At 44.0% G+C, this 19417-nt stretch overlaps 2 protein-coding genes and 1 long non-coding RNA gene across 3 annotated transcripts; all 3 read right to left on the bottom strand.

Moving 5' to 3' along the window:
- Positions 1 to 782: 782 nt before the first annotated feature.
- LOC117191890 lies at positions 783 to 1316 on the bottom strand. The gene is made up of 2 exons (XR_004474103.1): positions 1119 to 1316; positions 783 to 1065 (listed from the first exon to the last, which is right to left on the bottom strand). It is a non-coding gene; the product is annotated as an uncharacterized LOC117191890 (long non-coding RNA).
- Positions 1317 to 12924: 11608 nt separating this feature from the next.
- LOC117191455 (keratin, type I cytoskeletal 9-like) lies at positions 12925 to 13842 on the bottom strand. Its single transcript, XM_033396317.1, has 2 exons — positions 13274 to 13842; positions 12925 to 13141 (listed from the first exon to the last, which is right to left on the bottom strand). Exons 1-2 carry the CDS (start codon positions 13840 to 13842, stop codon positions 12925 to 12927), a joined length of 786 nt encoding a protein of 261 aa, XP_033252208.1.
- A 2337-nt stretch (positions 13843 to 16179) lies between these two features.
- LOC117191454 (keratin, type I cytoskeletal 9-like) lies at positions 16180 to 17203 on the bottom strand. The gene is made up of 2 exons (XM_033396316.1): positions 16635 to 17203; positions 16180 to 16502 (listed from the first exon to the last, which is right to left on the bottom strand). Exons 1-2 carry the CDS (start codon positions 17201 to 17203, stop codon positions 16247 to 16249), a joined length of 825 nt encoding a protein of 274 aa, XP_033252207.1. The 3' UTR covers positions 16180 to 16246.
- Positions 17204 to 19417: the final 2214 nt, after the last annotated feature.

The following is a 19417-nucleotide window of genomic DNA, read 5'->3' as shown; positions in this document are numbered from 1 at the left end:
AGCCCCAAAGTTTGCTCCAACTGTTGAAATCACCTAAAATAAGTGAGCTTGAGTTGTTGCTGAGAACATTGTGTAGGTTACTTTCGTTAAAATTTTGGCTTGGCGATATGTATGCAGAAATTATTTTAAATTTTTTCTTCGATTCAACTTCAATAGCAGTTGCATCGAAGTCAGTTTGTAAATGTATTTCATTCGATTGGATTGAGTTGTGTATGATGACTGCTGCTCCCCCAAAATTGGGAGAGTAGTTTTTAGCGTAAAGTGAGAAGTTGATGGGAATGGGTATAATATATATAATTTATATTTATAATTTGGCAACAAAATATTGGTGGGTAATTTAAAGTGCGTTGCAAGCAACGGAAACGGCTTTTAAGGACTCCAATGGTGCGTTCTATAATATTTCGTGCTCCAGTATGCTTTATGTTGAATCTGTGCTGATAGGTGGCTATCTCCGCGCTCCTATAAGGAGTCAGAACAAAACTCTCTAGAGCGTAGCCCGAATCAGCCAAAACAAACCCATTAATGGTCGTGGATAAATATTCCCTAGCAGGGGAGTGATTCCAAATGAAGGAGTCATGGCAGGAACCAGGGTGCGTGGCATCAATAGCAATTATCTCCATGTTGTAGTTACACACCACCATGGCATTCATGCTATAAAATCCTTTCCTATTATAGAACACGGAGTGGTTTTGTACAGGCTTTAGTATTCTGATGTGAGTTCCATCCACACAGGCACCAATTCGAGGCAATTTAAAGTTTCGATAGAAATATTCATATGATTGTTGCAATTGATGATTATTCATCTGCAACGAAATGAACTCAACACATAACAGCCTGTCCATCAACGGAATAAGTTTGTGAAGAATCTTTCCAAATGTACTGCGTCCAATGTTTATATGGTGGTCTTTGGCAACTGCCCACTGGTAGCAGCCAGTGGCGAGATATCGCATTGCTGAAGCCAATTGCGTAGAGGGAGATAACTTCCTGGTAACACCTAAATGGGGTTGAACTTTCTCCAAAATCATTTTGAAAGTTTTTTTGTCGATCCGAAATGACTTCACAAATCTGAAAGCTTTACCATTAGCAATTTAGTTTTCAATACGCATGCTGTTACTCACAGTTCGTCAGACATGATAAATACACAAGTGTTGCATCTAAGATGTCTAGATCTTCTTAGATCACGTAATTTCTGCAATCGTTTTGCTTCAAAACAAGCAATTGAAAAAATAAAAGGCATTTTAATCACGCTGTATTTTTACAAAGCAGCCAGGTCAGCTGTTTTTGTTTGCCAGAAACGATGAAAAAAGAAACATATCGATAAAAAAAATATGTGAAAACTGGAGCACCTTAAAACGAAAACGAAACGTTTTGGCTGAAAACGCAATCCGCAAAAGTAAATGAAAAACGGAGCCTGCCTGATTGTGAATATTAAATAAATGTGTTTCTTGTAATGCAATTATATGCGGTTGGTATTGTTTAATAATAATTTGTAATTCATTATAGTTGTTTATGTAGCCTCGAAGGTTCCATTGGATTATTGTCAGAGTCATTTTTGTAAGTTTTTATCTCTTGAGTGCTGATTATTTGGGTTGTTTTTACTTGATCTGTTAGTTTTAGTCGGATTCTATTTCCATTGAGCAGTTGTTGCTACTCAAGGCGTCAGTATTGGGGTTCTTCTGTCTTGTTTTTTTGCTGCTTGAGCTTTTTAGTTTTTCCGCAGCCTTAATTGCTGCTAATCTGCGCTTAGTGGTAGTTAGTGGTAGAATTTTTACATCGTTAGAGGTTGTGCTGTTTTTATGGGAATTTGATAGGGTGTTTATTTTACTGTCTATGTCTGAGTCGATATCAGAGTACGATACAGTTTGGCGTTTGGATGTGGATGCTTGCTGGGGGTGCTGTTGTTTTTGTGATGCTGTGTGTTGTTGTTGTTGTGGTGTTGTGTGTTGATGTTGTGATGCTGTGTATTGTTGTTGGGAATGCGTAGAGGCCTGTGTGGTTTTGGTGACTGAAGAGAATAAGTGGGGTGTATTATCTGTGTTCCGTGTCCGTAGTATTGAGAGGGCTGTTTTGTTGTCGCATTTGTTTGTGGTTTTAATTGCTTGGAGTTCGTATTGAGTGATAAAGATAGGGAATTTTTTGCTGTGGTTATGTGGGTTCGAAGAGTGCTGGTCGTTATTGCAGTTAATGCAGTGCTGGGTTTTGTTACATTTCTCTTGTGTGGTCGTGTCAATGTGAAAGTCCTCTCCGCAATTGAAGCAAAGTTTTTTGTTTTTGCAGAATTTTTGGAGGTGTCCAAACTGGAAGCAATTGTTGCATTTCATTGGAAGTGGTATATATTGCCTGACTTGGGCTCTTTGGTATCCAATCATTATGTACTCCGGTAGGGTTAGTAGGTTGAATGTTAATATGCAGACGCCAGTCTCTTTAAGAGATCCGTTTTCTCTTTTCAAGATTTTCTTTACTTCGGACACCTGTTGGTGAGCAAGTTCTAATTGGATTTTGTCTTCTTCAATGCCTCTTAAATCGTTAGAGTAAACGACGCCCTTTGAGTAGTTAAGAGAGTTGTGTATTGTGACGTTGACGTTGATGTCGCTTGCAAGAGATTTTAGGTGTATTAGTTTTTTCGCTTGTATGTTTGTTTTCGTCTTTATCAAAATTGTTCCGTTTCTTATTTTTTTGCAGATTTCGACTTCACATCCACAGGTGTAGTCAACTTGTTTTTTTATGAGAAAGGAGGATACCAGGTTGAGGTCTTTGTTGGGATCTGTTCTCGAGATGTTGACGAATTTCGGTCCAGGTGTTTGTAGAAGGGTTTCAATTTGGGGAGAGAGTCTAGGCCCTCGATCTGGGGGGTCCCCCATTACGGCGCCTCTGGTTTAGATTCCGTTAGGTTGTCACTTAATTGAATATTTGTGTTTGTTACTGTTCTAGTTATAATTGTTGGTAGTTGTTGGTGATTCTGCTTTGTGCGAGGTTTTGCGATGAGCTTTTAGTTAGCGTAGGCACGTTCGATCTCTATGAGAGTAGTTTTGTGACTGTCTTCAATTTTATTTATCCGCATTGCTTTATTAGCCGGTTGTTCCGACGTTTCATTTGGTTTTCGTTTCTGCGCTGGATTTGCGTTAGATTGATTATTTGGTACTACGTTTGCTCTAAATTGCTGAGCTTGGTTATAATTGTTATTATTTCTCCGATAATAACCATTAGTATTCTCCCGATAATATCTATTATTATTATTATTATTATTTCCCCTGTATTGAGTGCTGTTCTGTCGGTTCTGGATTTGTATTGATTCGTCTACATCCATTGGTTCTGGGGCCAGATTTTGTTGTCTGTTACCCAAGAAATAGGGTTGTCCCCATGTCATGTTATTCCTCTGAAAATCCCTTTTTTTGGTCGAATGGTGAACTATTAATCCTTGGTTGCCGTTGGTTGAATCTTAATGTATTGTAATTATTTTTCACTGAATTTCTGGGGCCACTGAATTGGTAGGCAAATTGGGCCCGTATGTTATTTGATTGCAATTCCCGTCTGTCCGTCCCCTTCAGCGCCTAGTGCTCAAAGACTATAAGAGCTAGAGCAACGATGTTTTGGATCCAGACTTCTGTGATATGTCACTGCTACAAAAATATTTCAAAACTTCGCCCCGCCCACTTCCGCCCCCACAAAGAACGAAAATCTGTGGCATCCACAATTTTAAAGATATGAGAAAACCAAAAACGTAGAGTTGTAGAGAATGACCATATCTTTAAGACTGCGGAATCTGAATTGGATCGTATTATTATTATAGCCAGCATCAAGAAAACAATTTCATTTTTTCTCGCCCTGTCTCTCTCTAACACACACGTAGCATAGGCGGCTTTGCTTAGAGTAAAACATTAGCGCCTAGATCTCAGAGACTACAAAAGCTAGAGCAACCAAATTTGGTATCCACACTCCTAATATATCGGACCGAGACGAGTTTGTTTCAAAATTTCGCCACACCCCCTTCCGCCCCCGCAAAGGACGAAAATCTGGGGATATTCAAAAATCTCAGAGACTATTAAGGCTAGAGTAACCAAATTTGGTATCCGCACTCCTGTTAGATCTTACTATAAAACGTGTATCTCAAAATTTCGCCCCCTTCCGCCCACACAAAAGACGAAAATCTGTTGCATCCACAATATTGCACATTCGAGAAAACTAAAAACGCAGAATCATAGATAATGACCATATCTATCAGATTGCTGATCTGGATCAGATCAGATCATTTTTATAGCCAATAGGAACAAATCAATTTGCAGTGGCTACGCAGCGCCCGACGTCACGCTCAGACTGATTTTCTGTCTCTCTCGCAGGCACTCTTTGTCGTGTCGTTTAATATTAGCGGCGTCTGCCGGAGGAGAGCCATACTGACTTAGTATCGGGTATAACCGTAGTGTTGCGGTGTCCGCAGCAACTCACAACGTTCCCCCTCGTTTTTCATAATTTTTTGGTATTTCTTTATGTTTAATATTTATTCTTTTTGTATCTTAGTATGATTTTTATACATATTTTATTAGTCAATTATTTAGTTAAATTGATTTACTATAATTCTGTGATTAGTTTATTTTTATATCCGATACTCAAAATGAGTATTGGGGTCTATTAGATTTGTGGTAAAAGTGGATGTGTGTAACGTCCAGAAGGAATCGGTTCAGACCCCATAAAGTATATATATTCTTGATCAGCATCAATAGCCGAGTCGATTGAGCCATGTCTGTCTGTCCGTCTGTCCGTCCGTCCGTCTGTCCGTCCCCTTCAGCGCCTAGTGCTCAAAGACTATAAGAGCTAGAGCAACGATGTTTTGGATCCAGACTTCTGTGATATGTCACTGCTACAAAAATATTTTAAAACTTCGCCGCGCTCACTTCCGCCCCCACAAAGGACGAAAATCTGTGGCATCCACAATTTTAAAGATATGAGAAAACCAAAAACGCAGAATCGTAGAGAATGACCATATCTTTAAGACTGCGGAATCTGAATTGGATCGTATTATTATTATAGCCAGCATCAAGAAAACAATTTCATTTTTTCTCGCCCTGTCTCTCTCTAACACACACGTAGCATAGGCGGCTTTGCTTGCTTTACATTAGCGCCTAGATCTCAGAGACTACTAAAGCTAGAGCAACCAAATTTGGTATCCAGACTCCTAATATATCGGACCGAGACGAGTTTGTTTCAAAATTTCGCCACACCCCCTTCCGCCCCCGCAAAGGACGAAATTCTGGGGATATTCAAAAATCTCAGAGACTATTAAGGCTAGAGTAACCAGATTTGGTATCCGCACTCCTGTTAGATCTCACTATAAAACGTATATCTCAAAATTTCGCCCCACCCCCTTCCGCCCCCACAAAGGACGAAAATCTGTTGCATCCACAATATTGCACATTCGAGAAAACTAAAAACGCAGAATCATAGATAATGACCATATCTATCAGATTGCTGATCTGGATCAGATCAGATCATTTTTATAGCCAATAGGAACAAATCAATTTGCAGTGGCTACGCAGCGCCCGACGTCACGCTCAGACTGATTTTCTGTCTCTCTCGCACTCACTCTTTGTCGTGTCGTTTAATATTAGCGGCGTCTGCCGGAGGAGAGCCATACTGACTTAGTATCGGGTATAACTGTAGAGTTGCGGTGTCCGCAGCAACTCACAGCGTTCCCCCTCGTTTAATATTTATTCTTTTTGTATCTTAGTATGATTTTTATACATATTTTATTAGTCAATTATTTAGTTAAATTGATTTACTATAATTCTGTGATTAGTTTATTTTTATACCCGATACTCAAAATGAGTATTGGGGTATATTAGATTTGTGGTAAAAGTGGATGTGTGTAACGTCCAGAAGGAATCGTTTCCGACCCCATAAAGTATATATATTCTTGATCAGCATCAATAGCCGAGTCGATTGAGCCATGTCTGTCTGTCCGTCTGTCCGTCTGTCCGTCCGTCCGTCTGTCCGTCCCCTTCAGCGCCTAGTGCTCAAAGACTATAAGAGCTAGAGCAACGATGTTTTGGATCCAGACTTCTGTGATATGTCACTGCTACAAAAATATTTCAAAACTTCGCCCCGCCCACTTCCGTCCCCACAAAGGACAAAAATCTGTGGCATCTACATTTTTAAAGATACGATAAAACCAAAAACGCAGAATCGTAGAGGATGACTATATGTTCTAGAGTGTAAAATATCAACCAGATCGTATAATTATTATAGCCAGAATCAAGAAAACAATTTCATTCTTTCTCGCTCTGTCTCTCTCTAACACACAGGTTTCATAGTCGGTTTTGCCAATTGAAAAATATGAGTTCAAGGATCTCAGAACCTATAAGAGCCAGAGCAACCAAATTTGGTATCCACACTCCTGTGATATCGGACCTTGACCGTTTCGTGTCCAAATTTCGCCACACCCCCTTCCGCCCCCGCAAAGGACGAAAATCTGGGGCATCCACAAATCTCAGAGACTATTAAAGCTAGAGTAACCAAATTTGGTATCCGCACTTCTGTTAGATCTCACTACAAAACGTATATCTCAGAATTTCGCCCCACCCCCTTCCGCCCTCACAAAGGACGAACATCTGTTGCATCCACAATATTGCACATTCGAGAAAACTAAAAACGCAGAATCATAGATAATGACCATATCTATCAGATTGCTGAATCTGGATCAGATCGGATCTTTTTTGTAGCCAAAAGGAACAAATCAATTTGCAGTGGCTACGCAGCCGCCGACGTCACGCTCAGACTGATTTTCTGTCTCTCTCGCACGCACTCTTTGTCGTGTCATTCAATATTAGCGGTGTCTGCCGGAGAGAGCCATACTGACTTAGTATCGGGTATAACTGTAGAGTTGCGGTGTCCGCAGCAACTCACAACGTTCCACCTCGTTTTTTTTCTATTTGTTTTTGACTTGTTTTCAATTCTCTTCTGCCCACTGGTCCAGGGCAGCCAGAGCTTTTGCTTGTTTGTTTCTGTCTGTGTGCGCTTTCGTTGGCTTGGCTGACCTCGCTCTGCCGCGAGTGCTATGGCGGGTAGAGCACCTAGTACCAGCACTATACATTCCTGGCATGAGAATTCGCCTGAATGCCAGCATATAGACAATCTGTCAGCTTGGTCATTTGTGCGATTAGTAGATCCATTTTCTCTTCCAGTTTCTGAGTGGCCTCAGCAGCGGCGGCCGCATGCTGGATCCGCTCCTGTGTCAGCAGTGTGATGAGGTAGTCCAGCTTCTGGCTGAGTTCATCGCTAGGATGGACGCTCTGATTACTCGCTGTGGGCTGGAATCCAGCTGTGGTCGCTGTGGGTGGAACCGACTGCCATACCTGCCTCCCTGGAAGAGGCTGGGAATGACTCGCTGGCTGCCTTGTGCGGAGTGCATCGGCATAGCTGCTCATCTGAGCTGGAGGAGCAGTAGCTCTTTCGTGTGTCGTATGCAGCGGTGGCGATACGTAACTAGCATAACGTAACGTAACCCAGCTCGCGCCTTGGCCTGATCCAGCAGGTTAGGGGAGCCAGAGTTACGTTACGCTATGGGGACTTTATTTATACCAATACTTAATATAGCATTTTAGGTACAATTTGTTGAGGCTGTTACTTAATATAAATGTATGTAAATAGCTGTCTACGGTTGCTAACAGCAGCCGTAGTCAGCAAATACGATGCTTTAAACAGCACGAAATCTCCATTGCCGGCAGTGCTGCCGGCGCAATCGTCCATATGGGGAAATCTCTCCACTTTGGCAACAGTCCGTTTGCCAGAGGGGGGAGAGGGAGTGGGTAGAGCTAAAGCATAATACTCTTGACTATAAATTAAGTTTAAATTTAAATTATCGACTAAGGGGAAACATTATGGTTGCCTTACATTGGCAGAAAAGGGAGATTCTATATACATATATGTTATCTATTCTATATTTTTTTTTTTATACCCGATACTCAAAATGAATATTGGGGTATATTAGATTTGTGGAAAAAGTGGATGTGTGTAACGTCCAGAAGGAATCGTTTCCGACCCCATAAAGTATATATATTCTTGATCAGCATCAATAGCCGAGTCGATTGAGCCCTGTCTGTCTGTCCGTCTGTCCGTCCGTCCGTCCGTCCGTCCGTCCGTCCGTCCGTCCGTCCGTCCGTCCGTCCCCTTCAGCGCCTAGTGCTCAAAGACTATAAGAGCTAGAGCAACGATGTTTTGGATCCAGACTTCTGTGATATGTCACTGCTACAAAAAAATTTCAAAACTTCGCCCCGCCTACTTCCGCCCCCACAAAGAACGAAAATCTGTGGCATCCACATTTTGAAATATACGATAAAACCAAAAACGCAGAACCGTAGAGGATGACTATATGTTCTAGAGTGTAATATCTCAACCAGATCGTATAATTATTATAGCCAGAATCAAGAAAACAATTTCATTCTTTCTCGCTCTGTCTCTCTCTAACACACAGGTTTCATGGTCGGCTTTGTCAATTGCAAAATATGAGTTCAAGGATCTCAGAACCTATAAGAGCCAGAGCAACCAAATTTGGTATCCACACTCCTGTGATATCGGACCTTGACCGTTTCGTGTCCAAATTTCGCCATACCCCCTCCCGCCGCCACAACGGACGAAAATCTGTTGCATCCACAACGCAGAATCATAGATAATGACCATATCTATCAGATTGCTGAATCTGGATCAGATCAGATCATTTTTATAGCCAATAGGAACAAATCAATTTGCACTGGCTACGCAGCGCCTGACGTCACGCTCAGACTGATTTTCTGTCTCTCTCGCACGCACTCTTTGTCGTGTCGTTTACTATTAGCGGCGTCTGCCGGAGGAGAGCCATACTGACTTAGTATCGGGTATAACCGTAGAGTTGCGGTGTCCGCAGCAACTCACAACGTTCCCCCTCGTTAATTTTATCAATAATATTAATTTTGTTCTTCTTATTATAATTATTTTCGTCGGTACGTTGTTAATTCATATTTTTTCATAATTTTTTGGTATTTCTTTATGTTTAATATTTATTCTTTTTGTATCTTAGTATGATTTTTATACATATTTTATTAGTCAATTATTTAGTTAAATTGATTTACTATAATTCTGTGATTAGTTTATTTTTATACCCGATACTCAAAATAAGTATTGGGCTGTATTAGATTTGTGGTAAAAGTGGATGTGTGTAACGTCCAGAAGGAATCGTTTCCGACCCCATAAAGTATATATATTCTTGATCAGCATCAATAGCCGAGTCGATTGAGCCATGTCTGTCTGTCCGTCTGTCCGTCCGTCCGTCTGTCCTTCTGTCCGTCTGTCCGTCCCCTTCAGCGCCTAGTGCTCAAAGACTATAAGAGCGAGAGCAACGATGTTTTGGATCCAGACTTCTGTGATATGTCACTGCTACAAGAATATTTCAAAACTTTGCCCCGCCTACTTCCGCCCCCACAAAGGGCGAAAATCTGTGGCATCCACAATTTCGACGATACAAGAAAACTAAAAACGCAGAATCGTAGAAGATGACTATATCTTCTAGAGTGCAAAATCTGAACCAGATCGTATAATTATTATAGCCAGAATCAAGAAAACAATTTCATTTTTTCTCGCCCTGTCTCTCTCTAACACACACGTAGCATAGCCGGCTTTGCTTAGAGTAAAACATTAGCGCCTAGATCTCAGAGACTATAAAAGCTAGAGCAACCAAATTTGGTATCTACACTCCTTATATATCGGACCGAGACGAGTTTGTTTCAAAATTTCGCCACACCCCCTTCCGCCCCCGCAAAGGATGGGGATATGCACAAATCTCAGAGACTATTAAGGCTAGAGTAATTCGGTATCCGCACTCCTGTTAGATCTCACTATAAAACGTATATCTTAAAATTTCGCCCCACCCCCTTCCGCCCCCACAAAAGACGAAAATCTGTTGCATCCACAATATTGAGGATACGAGAAAACTAAAAACGCAGAATCATAGATAATGATCATATATATCAGATTGCTGAATCTGGTTCAGATCAGATCATTTTTATAGCCAGAAGGAACAAATCAATTTGCACTGGCTACGCAGCACCCGACGTCACGCTCAGACTGATTTTCTGTCTCTCTCGCACGCATTCCTTGTCGTGTCGTTTAATAATTGCGGCGTCTGCCGGAGTAGAGCCATACGGACTTAGTATCGGGTATAACTGTAGAGTTGCGGTGTCCGCAGCAACTCACAACGTTCCCCCTCGTTTTATTTGTTTCCATTTACTTATATGTTGTTTCATATATTTTCTTAATCACTGATTTACCGTATACTTTCTTTGGGTTTTCATTTTGTGTACTTTTGTGATTGTTTTATATTTTGCTCAGGGACGCGATTCTCAAAAAGGGAGAATATAGTATTTGACCTAAAAGAACCGTATTGAATCATAGTTAAGAATTAAAAACTTAAACAATAAAGCAAACTGTACTTTCACCCTGAAAAATATGTCGTTTCATTCCCCCTTAATCCCAGCGAAACTCCGAGTCCTTGAGGATCTTTGAAGATTGTTTATTTGAGCAAAGCGTGCACGCACACATAAATAGTTTCTTTGGAGACTTACGAAGTACACATAAATACGGAAGGTAGGTTACACTTTGCGCTGCCATTCCCAGCAGGAGCTCGCATCGGGGCAGGATCTGGTTTCGGTTCCGCTAACGGAGCTATTGCCTTGCATTGTCCATTGTCTTGCCGGGATTGCCCTCGGAGGCAGTCTGGGCCGCGGGAATGGGCATTCCCTCACCATTAATTTCACCACCACCGCCGGCAGGACTCGCCGGGTCGCTTGGGCCATCCGAGGAGGCGTCTGCGGCATTGCCCGAGTCGCGTTCGAGCAGATAGCTGACGCCTAGAGGACGCGGTCGGCCACCATAGGAAGAGCTACAAGGGGCGAGAAGAGAGCAAGCCTATCTTAATGCTTTGACCGATTCCTGGCTGCGACGAGTGCTGGAAGCTGGAGCTGTGGACAGGAGATGCAGGAGCCGGCGAGGGGCAGCACCCACTGCAACTTACCTCTGTGCATCGCGGTCCCGATCCCGTTCCCTTTCTCGATCCCGACTTTTGCCGCTGCTCATGCTAGCGCTACCCGATGAGCCACTCCCTCCTCCATTGCTCCCTCCGCTGCTGCTGCCGCTGCCCTCGGATTTATCCTGGTCCCCCAGATAGGTCCAGCTGCCCTGGCCATTGGGCTTGATGCCAGCATATGATCCCAGGACACTGGTATGTCCTCCGCCGCGGGAGCTCTCGCTGCTTATGGCCGAGGATGAGACCTTGGAGCCTCCGCCATAGGGACAATTTCCGGCCAAGCGGCCGCAGGGCGAGGACAGCGATTGAGGGGGCCGGCTATAGGCGTAGCCGTTACCATTTCCATTGCCGCGGGTGCGCATGTCGCCATCATCCTCGTCGGTGGCAACGTAATAGCCATGTCCCGAATTGTCGAAGCCTGACTGATCGGGCGATCGGGTGGGATGGGTGTTGGCGTTGGAGTTGGCGTGGGCGTGATCGGGTTTCGAGTCGGGTTGGAGGCGAGTGTGCAGGTTAGGCGGAAAGGTGGATTGGGTGCAGTTGGGGTGCAGGAGAATCCGGAGTTTCCACAGTGATGTTGTTTTTGTTTTTGTTGGTGTTGTGTTTTGGTTGTTGTAGATGTTGATGTTCATGTTGCTGTTGTTGTTGGTGTTCATGTTGTAATGGTGTTGTTGTTGTTGTTGTAGTTGGTACGTTTTTTTGTATGAAATTAGAGAGTAGAATTTGAATTGGATCGTATTATTATTATAGCCAGCATCAAGAAAACAATTTCATTTTTTCTCGCCCTGTCTCTCTCTAACACACACGTAGCATAGGCGGCTTTGCTTAGAGTAAAACATTAGCGCCTAGATCTCAGAGACTACAAAAGCTAGAGCAACCAAATTTGGTATCCACACTCCTAATATATCGGACCGAGACGAGTTTGTTTCAAAATTTCGCCCCCCCCCCTTCCGCCCCCGCAAAGGATGAAAATCTGGGGATATTCACAAATCTCAGAGACTATTAAGGCTAGAGTAACCAAATTTGGTATCCGCACTCCTGTTAGATCTCACTATAAAACGTTTATCTTAAAATTTCGCCGTACCCCCTTCCGCCCCCACAAAGGACGAAAATCTGTTGCATCCACAATATTGAGGATACGAGAAAACTAAAAACGCAGAATCATAGATAATGATCATATATATCAGATTGCTGAATCTGGATCAGATCAGATCATTTTTATAGCCAAAAGGAAAAAATCAATTTGCACTGGCTACGCAGCACCCGACGTCACGCTCAGACTGATTTTCTGTCTCTCTCGCACGCACTCCTTGTCGTGTCGTTTAATATTTGCGGCGTCTGCCGGAGTAGAGCCATACGGACTTAGTATCGGGTATAACTGTAGAGTTGCGGTGTCCGCAGCAACTCACAACGTTCCCCCTCGTTTTATTTGTTTCCATTTACTTATATGTTATTTCATATATTTTCTTAATCACTGATTTACCGTATACTTTCTTTGGGTTTTCATTTTGTGTACTTTTGTGATTGTTTTATATTTTGCTCAGGGACGCGATTCTCAAAAAGGGAGAATATAGTATTTGACCTAAAAGAACCGTATTGAATCATAGTTAAGAATTAAAAACTTAAACAATAAAGCAAACTGTACTTTCACCCTGAAAAATATGTCGTTTCATTCCCCCTTAATCCCAGCGAAACTCCGAGTCCTTGAGGATCTTTTAAGATTGTTTATTTGAGCAAAGCGTGCACGCACACATAAATAGTTTCTTTGGAGACTTACGAAGTACACATAAATACGGAAGGTAGGTTTCACTTTGCGCTGCCATTCCCAGCAGGAGCTCGCATCGGGGCAGGATCTGGTTTCGGTTCCGCTAACGGAGCTATTGCCTTGCATTGTCCATTGTCTTGCCGGGATTGCCCTCGGAGGCCGTCTGGGCCGCGGGAATGGGCATTCCCTCACCATTAATTTCACCACCACCGCCGGCAGGACTCGCCGGGTCGCTTGGGCCATCCGAGGAGGCGTCTGCGGCATTGCCCGAGTCGCGTTCGAGCAGATAGCTGACGCCTAGAGGACGCGGTCGGCCACCATAGGAAGAGCTACAAGGGGCGAGAAGAGAGCAAGCCTATCTTAATGCTTTGACCGATTCCTGGCTGCGACGAGTGCTGGAAGCTGGAGCTGTGGACAGGAGTTGCAGGAGCCGGCGAGGGGCAGCACCCACTGCAACTTACCTCTGTGCATCGCGGTCCCGATCCCGTTCCCTTTCTCGATCCCGACTACTGCCGCTGCTCATGCTAGCGCTACCCGATGAGCCACTCCCTCCTCCATTGCTCCCTCCGCTGCTGCTGCCGCTGCCCTCGGATTTATCCTGGTCCCCCAGATAGGTCCAGCTGCCCTGGCCATTGGGCTTGATGCCAGCATCTGATCCCAGGACACTGGTATGTCCTCCGCCGCGGGAGCTCTCGCTGCTTATGGCCGAGGATGAGACCTTGGAGCCTCCGCCATAGGGACAATTTCCGGCCAAGCGGCCGCAGGGCGAGGAGAGCGATTGAGGGGGCCGGCTATAGGCGTAGCCGTTACCATTTCCATTGCCGCGGGTGCGCATGTCGCCATCATCCTCGTCGGTGGCAACGTAATAGCCATGTCCCGAATTGTCGAAGCCTGACTGATCGGGCGATCGGGTGGGATGGGTGTTGGCGTTGGAGTTGGCGTGGGCGTGATCGGGTTTCGAGTCGGGTTGAAGGCGAGTGTGCAGGTTAGGCGGAAAGGTGGATTGGGTGCAGTTGGGGTGCAGGAGCATCCGGAGTTTCCACAGTGTTGTTGTTGTTGTTTTTGTTGGTGTTGTGTTTTGGTTGTTGTAGATGTTGATGTTCGTGTTGTTGTTGTTGTTGGGTTTCATGTTGTAATGGTGTTGTTGTTGTTGTTGTAGTTGGTACGTTTTTTTGTATGAAATTAGAGAGTAGAATTTGAATTGGATCGTATTATTATTATAGCCAGCATCAAGAAAACAATTTCATTTTTTCTCGCCCTGTCTCTCTCTAACACACACGTAGCATAGGCGGCTTTTCTTAGAGTAAAACATTAGCGCCTAGATCTCAGAGACTACTAAAGCTAGAGCAACCAAATATGGTATCCACACTCCTAATATATCGGACGGAGACGAGTTTGTTTCAAAATTTCGCCACACCCCCTTCCGCCCCCGCAAAGGATGAAAATCTGGGGATATTCACAAATCTAAGAGACTATTAAGGCTAGAGTAACCAAATTTGGTATCCGCACTCCTGTTAGATCTCACTATAAAACGTTTATCTTAAAATTTCGCCCCACCCCCTTCCGCCCCCACAAAGGACGAAAATCTGTTGCATCCACAATATTGCACATTCGAGAAAACTAAAAACACAGAATCATAGATAATGACCATATCTATCAGATTGCTTAATCTGGATCAGATGAGATCATTTTTGTAGCCAATAGGAACAAATCAATTTGCAGTGGCTACGCAGCGCCCGACGTCACGCTCAGACTGATTTTCTGTCTCTCTCGCACGCACTCTTTGTCGTGTCGTTTAATATTAGCGGCGTCTGCCGGAGGAGAGCATACTGACTAAGTATCGGGTATAACTGTAGAGTTGCGGTGTCCGCAGCAACTCACAACGTTCCCCCTCGTTTATATTTATACCCGATACTCAACATGAGTATTGTTATACCCGATACTCAAAATGAGTATTGGGGTATATTAGATTTGTGGTAAAAGTGGATGTGTGTAACGTCCAAAAGGAATCGTTTCCGACCCCATAAAGTATATATATTCTTGATCAGCATCAATAGCCGAGTCGATGGAGCCAAGTCTGTCTGTCCGTCTGTCCGTCCGTCCGTCTGTCCTTCTGTCCGTCTGTCCGTCCCCTTCAGCGCCTAGTGCTCAAAGACTATAAGAGCGAGAGCAACGATGTTTTGGATCCAGACTTCTGTGATCAGTCACTGCTACAAGAATATTTCAAAACTTTGCCCCGCCTACTTTCGCCCCCACAAAGGGCGAAAATCTGTGGCATCCACAATTTCGACGATACGAGAAAACTAAAAACGCAGAATCGTAGAAGATGACTATATCTTCTAGAGTGCAAAATCTGAACCAGATTTTATAAATATTATAGCCAGAATCAAGAAAACAATTTCATTTTTTCTCGCCCTGTCTCTCTCTAACACACACGTAGCATAGGCGGCTTTGCTTAGAGTAAAACATTAGCGCCTAGATCTCAGAGACTACTAAAGCTAGAGCAACCAAATATGGTATCCACACTCCTAATATATCGGACCGAGACGAGTTTGTTTCAAAATTTCGCCACACCCCCTTCCGCCCCCGCAAAGGATGAAAATCTGGGGATATTCACAAATCTCAGAGACTGTTAAGTCTAGAGTAACCAAATTTGGTATCCGCACTCCTGTTAGATCTCACTATAAAACGTATATCTTAAAATTTCGCCCCACCCCCTTCCGCCCCCACAAAAGACGAAAATCTGTTGCATCCACAATATTGAGGATACGAGAAAACTAAAAACGCAGAATCATAGATAATGATCATATATATCAGATTGCTGAATCTGGATCAGATCAGATCATTTTTATAGCCAAAAGAAACAAATAAATTTGCACTGGCTACGCAGCACCCGACGTCACGCTCAGACTGATTTTCTGTCTCTCTCGCACGCACTCCTTGTCGTGTCGTTTAATATTTGCGGCGTCTGTCGAAGTAGAGCCATACGGACTTAGTATCGGGTATAACTGTAGAGTTGCGGTGTCCGCAGCAACTCACAACGTTCCCCCTCGTTTTATTTGTTTCCATTTACTTATATGTTGTTTCATATATTTTCTTAATCACTGATTTACCGTATACTTTCTTTGGGTTTTCATTTTGTGTACTTTTGTGATTGTTTTATATTTTGCTCAGGGACGCGATTCTCAAAAAGGGAGAATATAGTATTTGACCTAAAAGAACCGTATTGAATCATAGTTAAGAATTAAAAACTTAAACAATAAAGCAAACTGTACTTTCACCCTGAAAAATATGTCGTTTCATTCCCCCTTAATCCCAGCGAAACTCCGAGTCCTTGAGGATCTTTGAAGATTGTTTATTTGAGCAAAGCGTGCACGCACACATAAATAGTTTCTTTGGAGACTTACGAAGAACACATAAATACGGAAGGTAGGTTACACTTTGCGCTGCCATTCCCAGCAGGAGCTCGCATCGGGGCAGGATCTGGTTTCGGTTCCGCTAACGGAGCTATTGCCTTGCATTGTCCATTGTCTTGCCGGGATTGCCCTCGGAGGCCGTCTGGGCCGCGGGAATGGGCATTCCCTCACCATTAATTTCACCACCACCGCTGGCAGGACTCGCCGGGTCGCTTGGATAGCTTCGAGCAGATAGCTGACGCCTAGAGGACGCGGTCGGCCACCATAGGAAGAGCTACAAGGGGCGAGAAGAGAGCAAGCCTATCTTAATGCTTTGACCGATTCCTGGCTGCGACGAGTGCTGGAAGCTGGAGCTGTGGACAGGAGTTGCAGGAGCCGGCGAGGGGCAGCACCCACTGCAACTTACCTCTGTGCATCGCGGTCCCGATCCCGTTCCCTTTCTCGATCCCGACTGCTGCCGCTGCTCATGCTAGCGCTACCCGATGAGCCACTCCCTCCTCCATTGCTCCCTCCGCTGCTGCTGCCGCTGCCCTCGGATTTATCCTGGTCCCCCAGATAGGTCCAGCTGCCCTGGCCATTGGGCTTGATGCCAGCATCTGATCCTAGGACACTGGTATGTCCTCCGCCGCGGGAGCTCTCGCTGCTTATGGCCGAGGATGAGACCTTGGAGCCTCCGCCATAGGGACAATTTCCGGCCAAGCGGCCGCTGGGCGAGGAGAGCGATTGAGGGGGCCGGCTATAGGCGTAGCCGTTACCATTTCCATTGCCGCGGGTGCGCATGTCGCCATCATCCTCGTCGGTGGCAACGTAATAGCCATGTCCCGAATTGTCGAAGCCTGACTGATCGGGCGATCGGGTGGGATGGGGGTTGGCGTTGGAGTTGGCGTGGGCGTGATCGGGTTTCGAGACGGGTTGGAGGCGAGTGTGCAGGTTAGGCGGAAAGGTGGATTGGGTGCAGTTGGGGTGCAGGAGCATCCGGAGTTTCCACAGTGTTGTTGTTGTTGTTTTTGTTGGTGTTGTGTTTTGGTTGTTGTTGGTGTTCATGTTGTAATGGTGTTGTTGTTGTTGTTGTAGTTGGTACGTTTTTTTGTATGAAATTAGAGAGTAGAAATTGAATTGGATCGTATTATTATTATAGCCAGCATCAAGAAATCAATTTCATTTTTTCTCGCCCTGTCTCTCTCTAACACACACGTAGCATAGGCGGCTTTGCTTAGAGTAAAACATTAGCGCCTAGATCTCAGAGACTACAAAAGCTAGAGCAACCAAATTTGGTATCCACACTCCTAATATATCGGACCGAGACGAGTTTGTTTCAAAATTTCGCCACACCCCCTTCCGCCCCCGCAAAGGATGAAAATCTGGGGATATTCACAAATCTCAGAGACTATTAAGGCTAGAGTAACCAAATTTGGTATCCGCACTCCTGTTAGATCTCACTATAAAACGTATATCTTAAAATTTCGCCCCACCCTCTTCCGCCCCCACAAAGGACGAAAATCTGTTGCATCCACAATATTGCACATTCGAGAAAACTAAAAACACAGAATCATAGATTATGACTATATCTATCAGATTGCTTAATCTGGATCAGATGAGATCATTTTTGTAGCCAATAGGAACAAATCAATTTGCAGTGGCTACGCAGCGCCCGACGTCACGCTCAGACTGATTTTCTGTCTCTCTCGCACGCACTCTTTGTCGTGTCGTTTAATATTAGCGGCGTCTGCCGGAGGAGAGCATACTGACTAAGTATCGGGTATAACTGTAGAGTTGCGGTGTCCGCAGCAACTCACAACGTTCCCCCTCGTTTATATTTATACCCGATACTCAACATGAGTATTGTTATACCCGATACTCAAAATGAGTATTGGGGTATATTAGATTTGTGGTAAAAGTGGATGTGTGTAACGTCCAAAAGGAATCGTTTCCGACCCCATAAAGTATATATATTCTTGATCAGCATCAATAGCCGAGTCGATGGAGCCAAGTCTGTCTGTCCGTCTGTCCGTCCGTCCGTCTGTCCTTCTGTCCGTCTGTCCGTCCCCTTCAGCGCCTAGTGCTCAAAGACTATAAGAGCGAGAGCAACGATGTTTTGGATCCAGACTTCTGTGATCAGTCACTGCTACAAGAATATTTCAAAACTTTCCCCCGCCTACTTTCGCCCCCACAAAGGGCGAAAATCTGTGGCATCCACAATTTCGACGATACGAGAAAACTAAAAACGCAGAATCGTAGAAGATGACTATATCTTCTAGAGTGCAAAATCTGAACCAGATCGTATAATTATTATAGCCAGAATCAAGAAAACAATTTCATTTTTTCTCGCCCTGTCTCTCTCTAACACACACGTAGCATAGGCGGCTTTGCTTAGAGTAAAACATTAGCGCCTAGATCTCAGAGACTACTAAAGCTAGAGCAACCAAATATGGTATCCACACTCCTAATATATCGGACCGAGACGAGTTTGTTTCAAAATTTCGCCACACCCCCTTCCGCCCCGCAAAGGATGAAAATCTGGGGATATTCACAAATCTCAGAGACTGTTAAGTCTAGAGTAACCAAATTTGGTATCCGCACTCCTGTTAGATCTCACTATAAAACGTATATCTTAAAATTTCGCCCCACCCCCTTCCGCCCCCACAAAAGACGAAAATCTGTTGCATCCACAATATTGAGGATACGGGAAAACTAAAAACGCAGAATCATAGATAATGATCATATATATCAGATTGCTGAATCTGGATCAGATCAGATCATTTTTATAGCCAAAAGGAACAAATCAATTTGCACTGGCTACGCAGCACCCGACGTCACGCTCAGACTGATTTTCTGTCTCTCTCGCACGCACTCCTTGTCGTGTCGTTTAATATTTGCGGCGTCTGTCGAAGTAGAGCCATACGGACTTAGTATCGGGTATAACTGTAGAGTTGCGGTGTCCGCAGCAACTCACAACGTTCCCCCTCGTTTTATTTGTTTCCATTTACTTATATGTTGTTTCATATATTTTCTTAATCACTGATTTACCGTATACTTTCTTTGGGTTTTCATTTTGTGTACTTTTGTGATTGTTTTATATTTTGCTCAGGGACGCGATTCTCAAAAAGGGAGAATATAGTATTTGACCTAAAAGAACCGTATTGAATCATAGTTAAGAATTAAAAACTTAAACAATAAAGCAAACTGTAC

This window comes from Drosophila miranda (assembly GCF_003369915.1).
Source record: "Drosophila miranda strain MSH22 chromosome Y unlocalized genomic scaffold, D.miranda_PacBio2.1 Contig_Y1_pilon, whole genome shotgun sequence".
Lineage (NCBI taxonomy): Eukaryota > Metazoa > Arthropoda > Insecta > Diptera > Drosophilidae > Drosophila > Drosophila miranda.
Note: the sequence above shows the minus strand (reverse complement) of the source record. Positions and strands in the feature narration are given on the sequence as shown.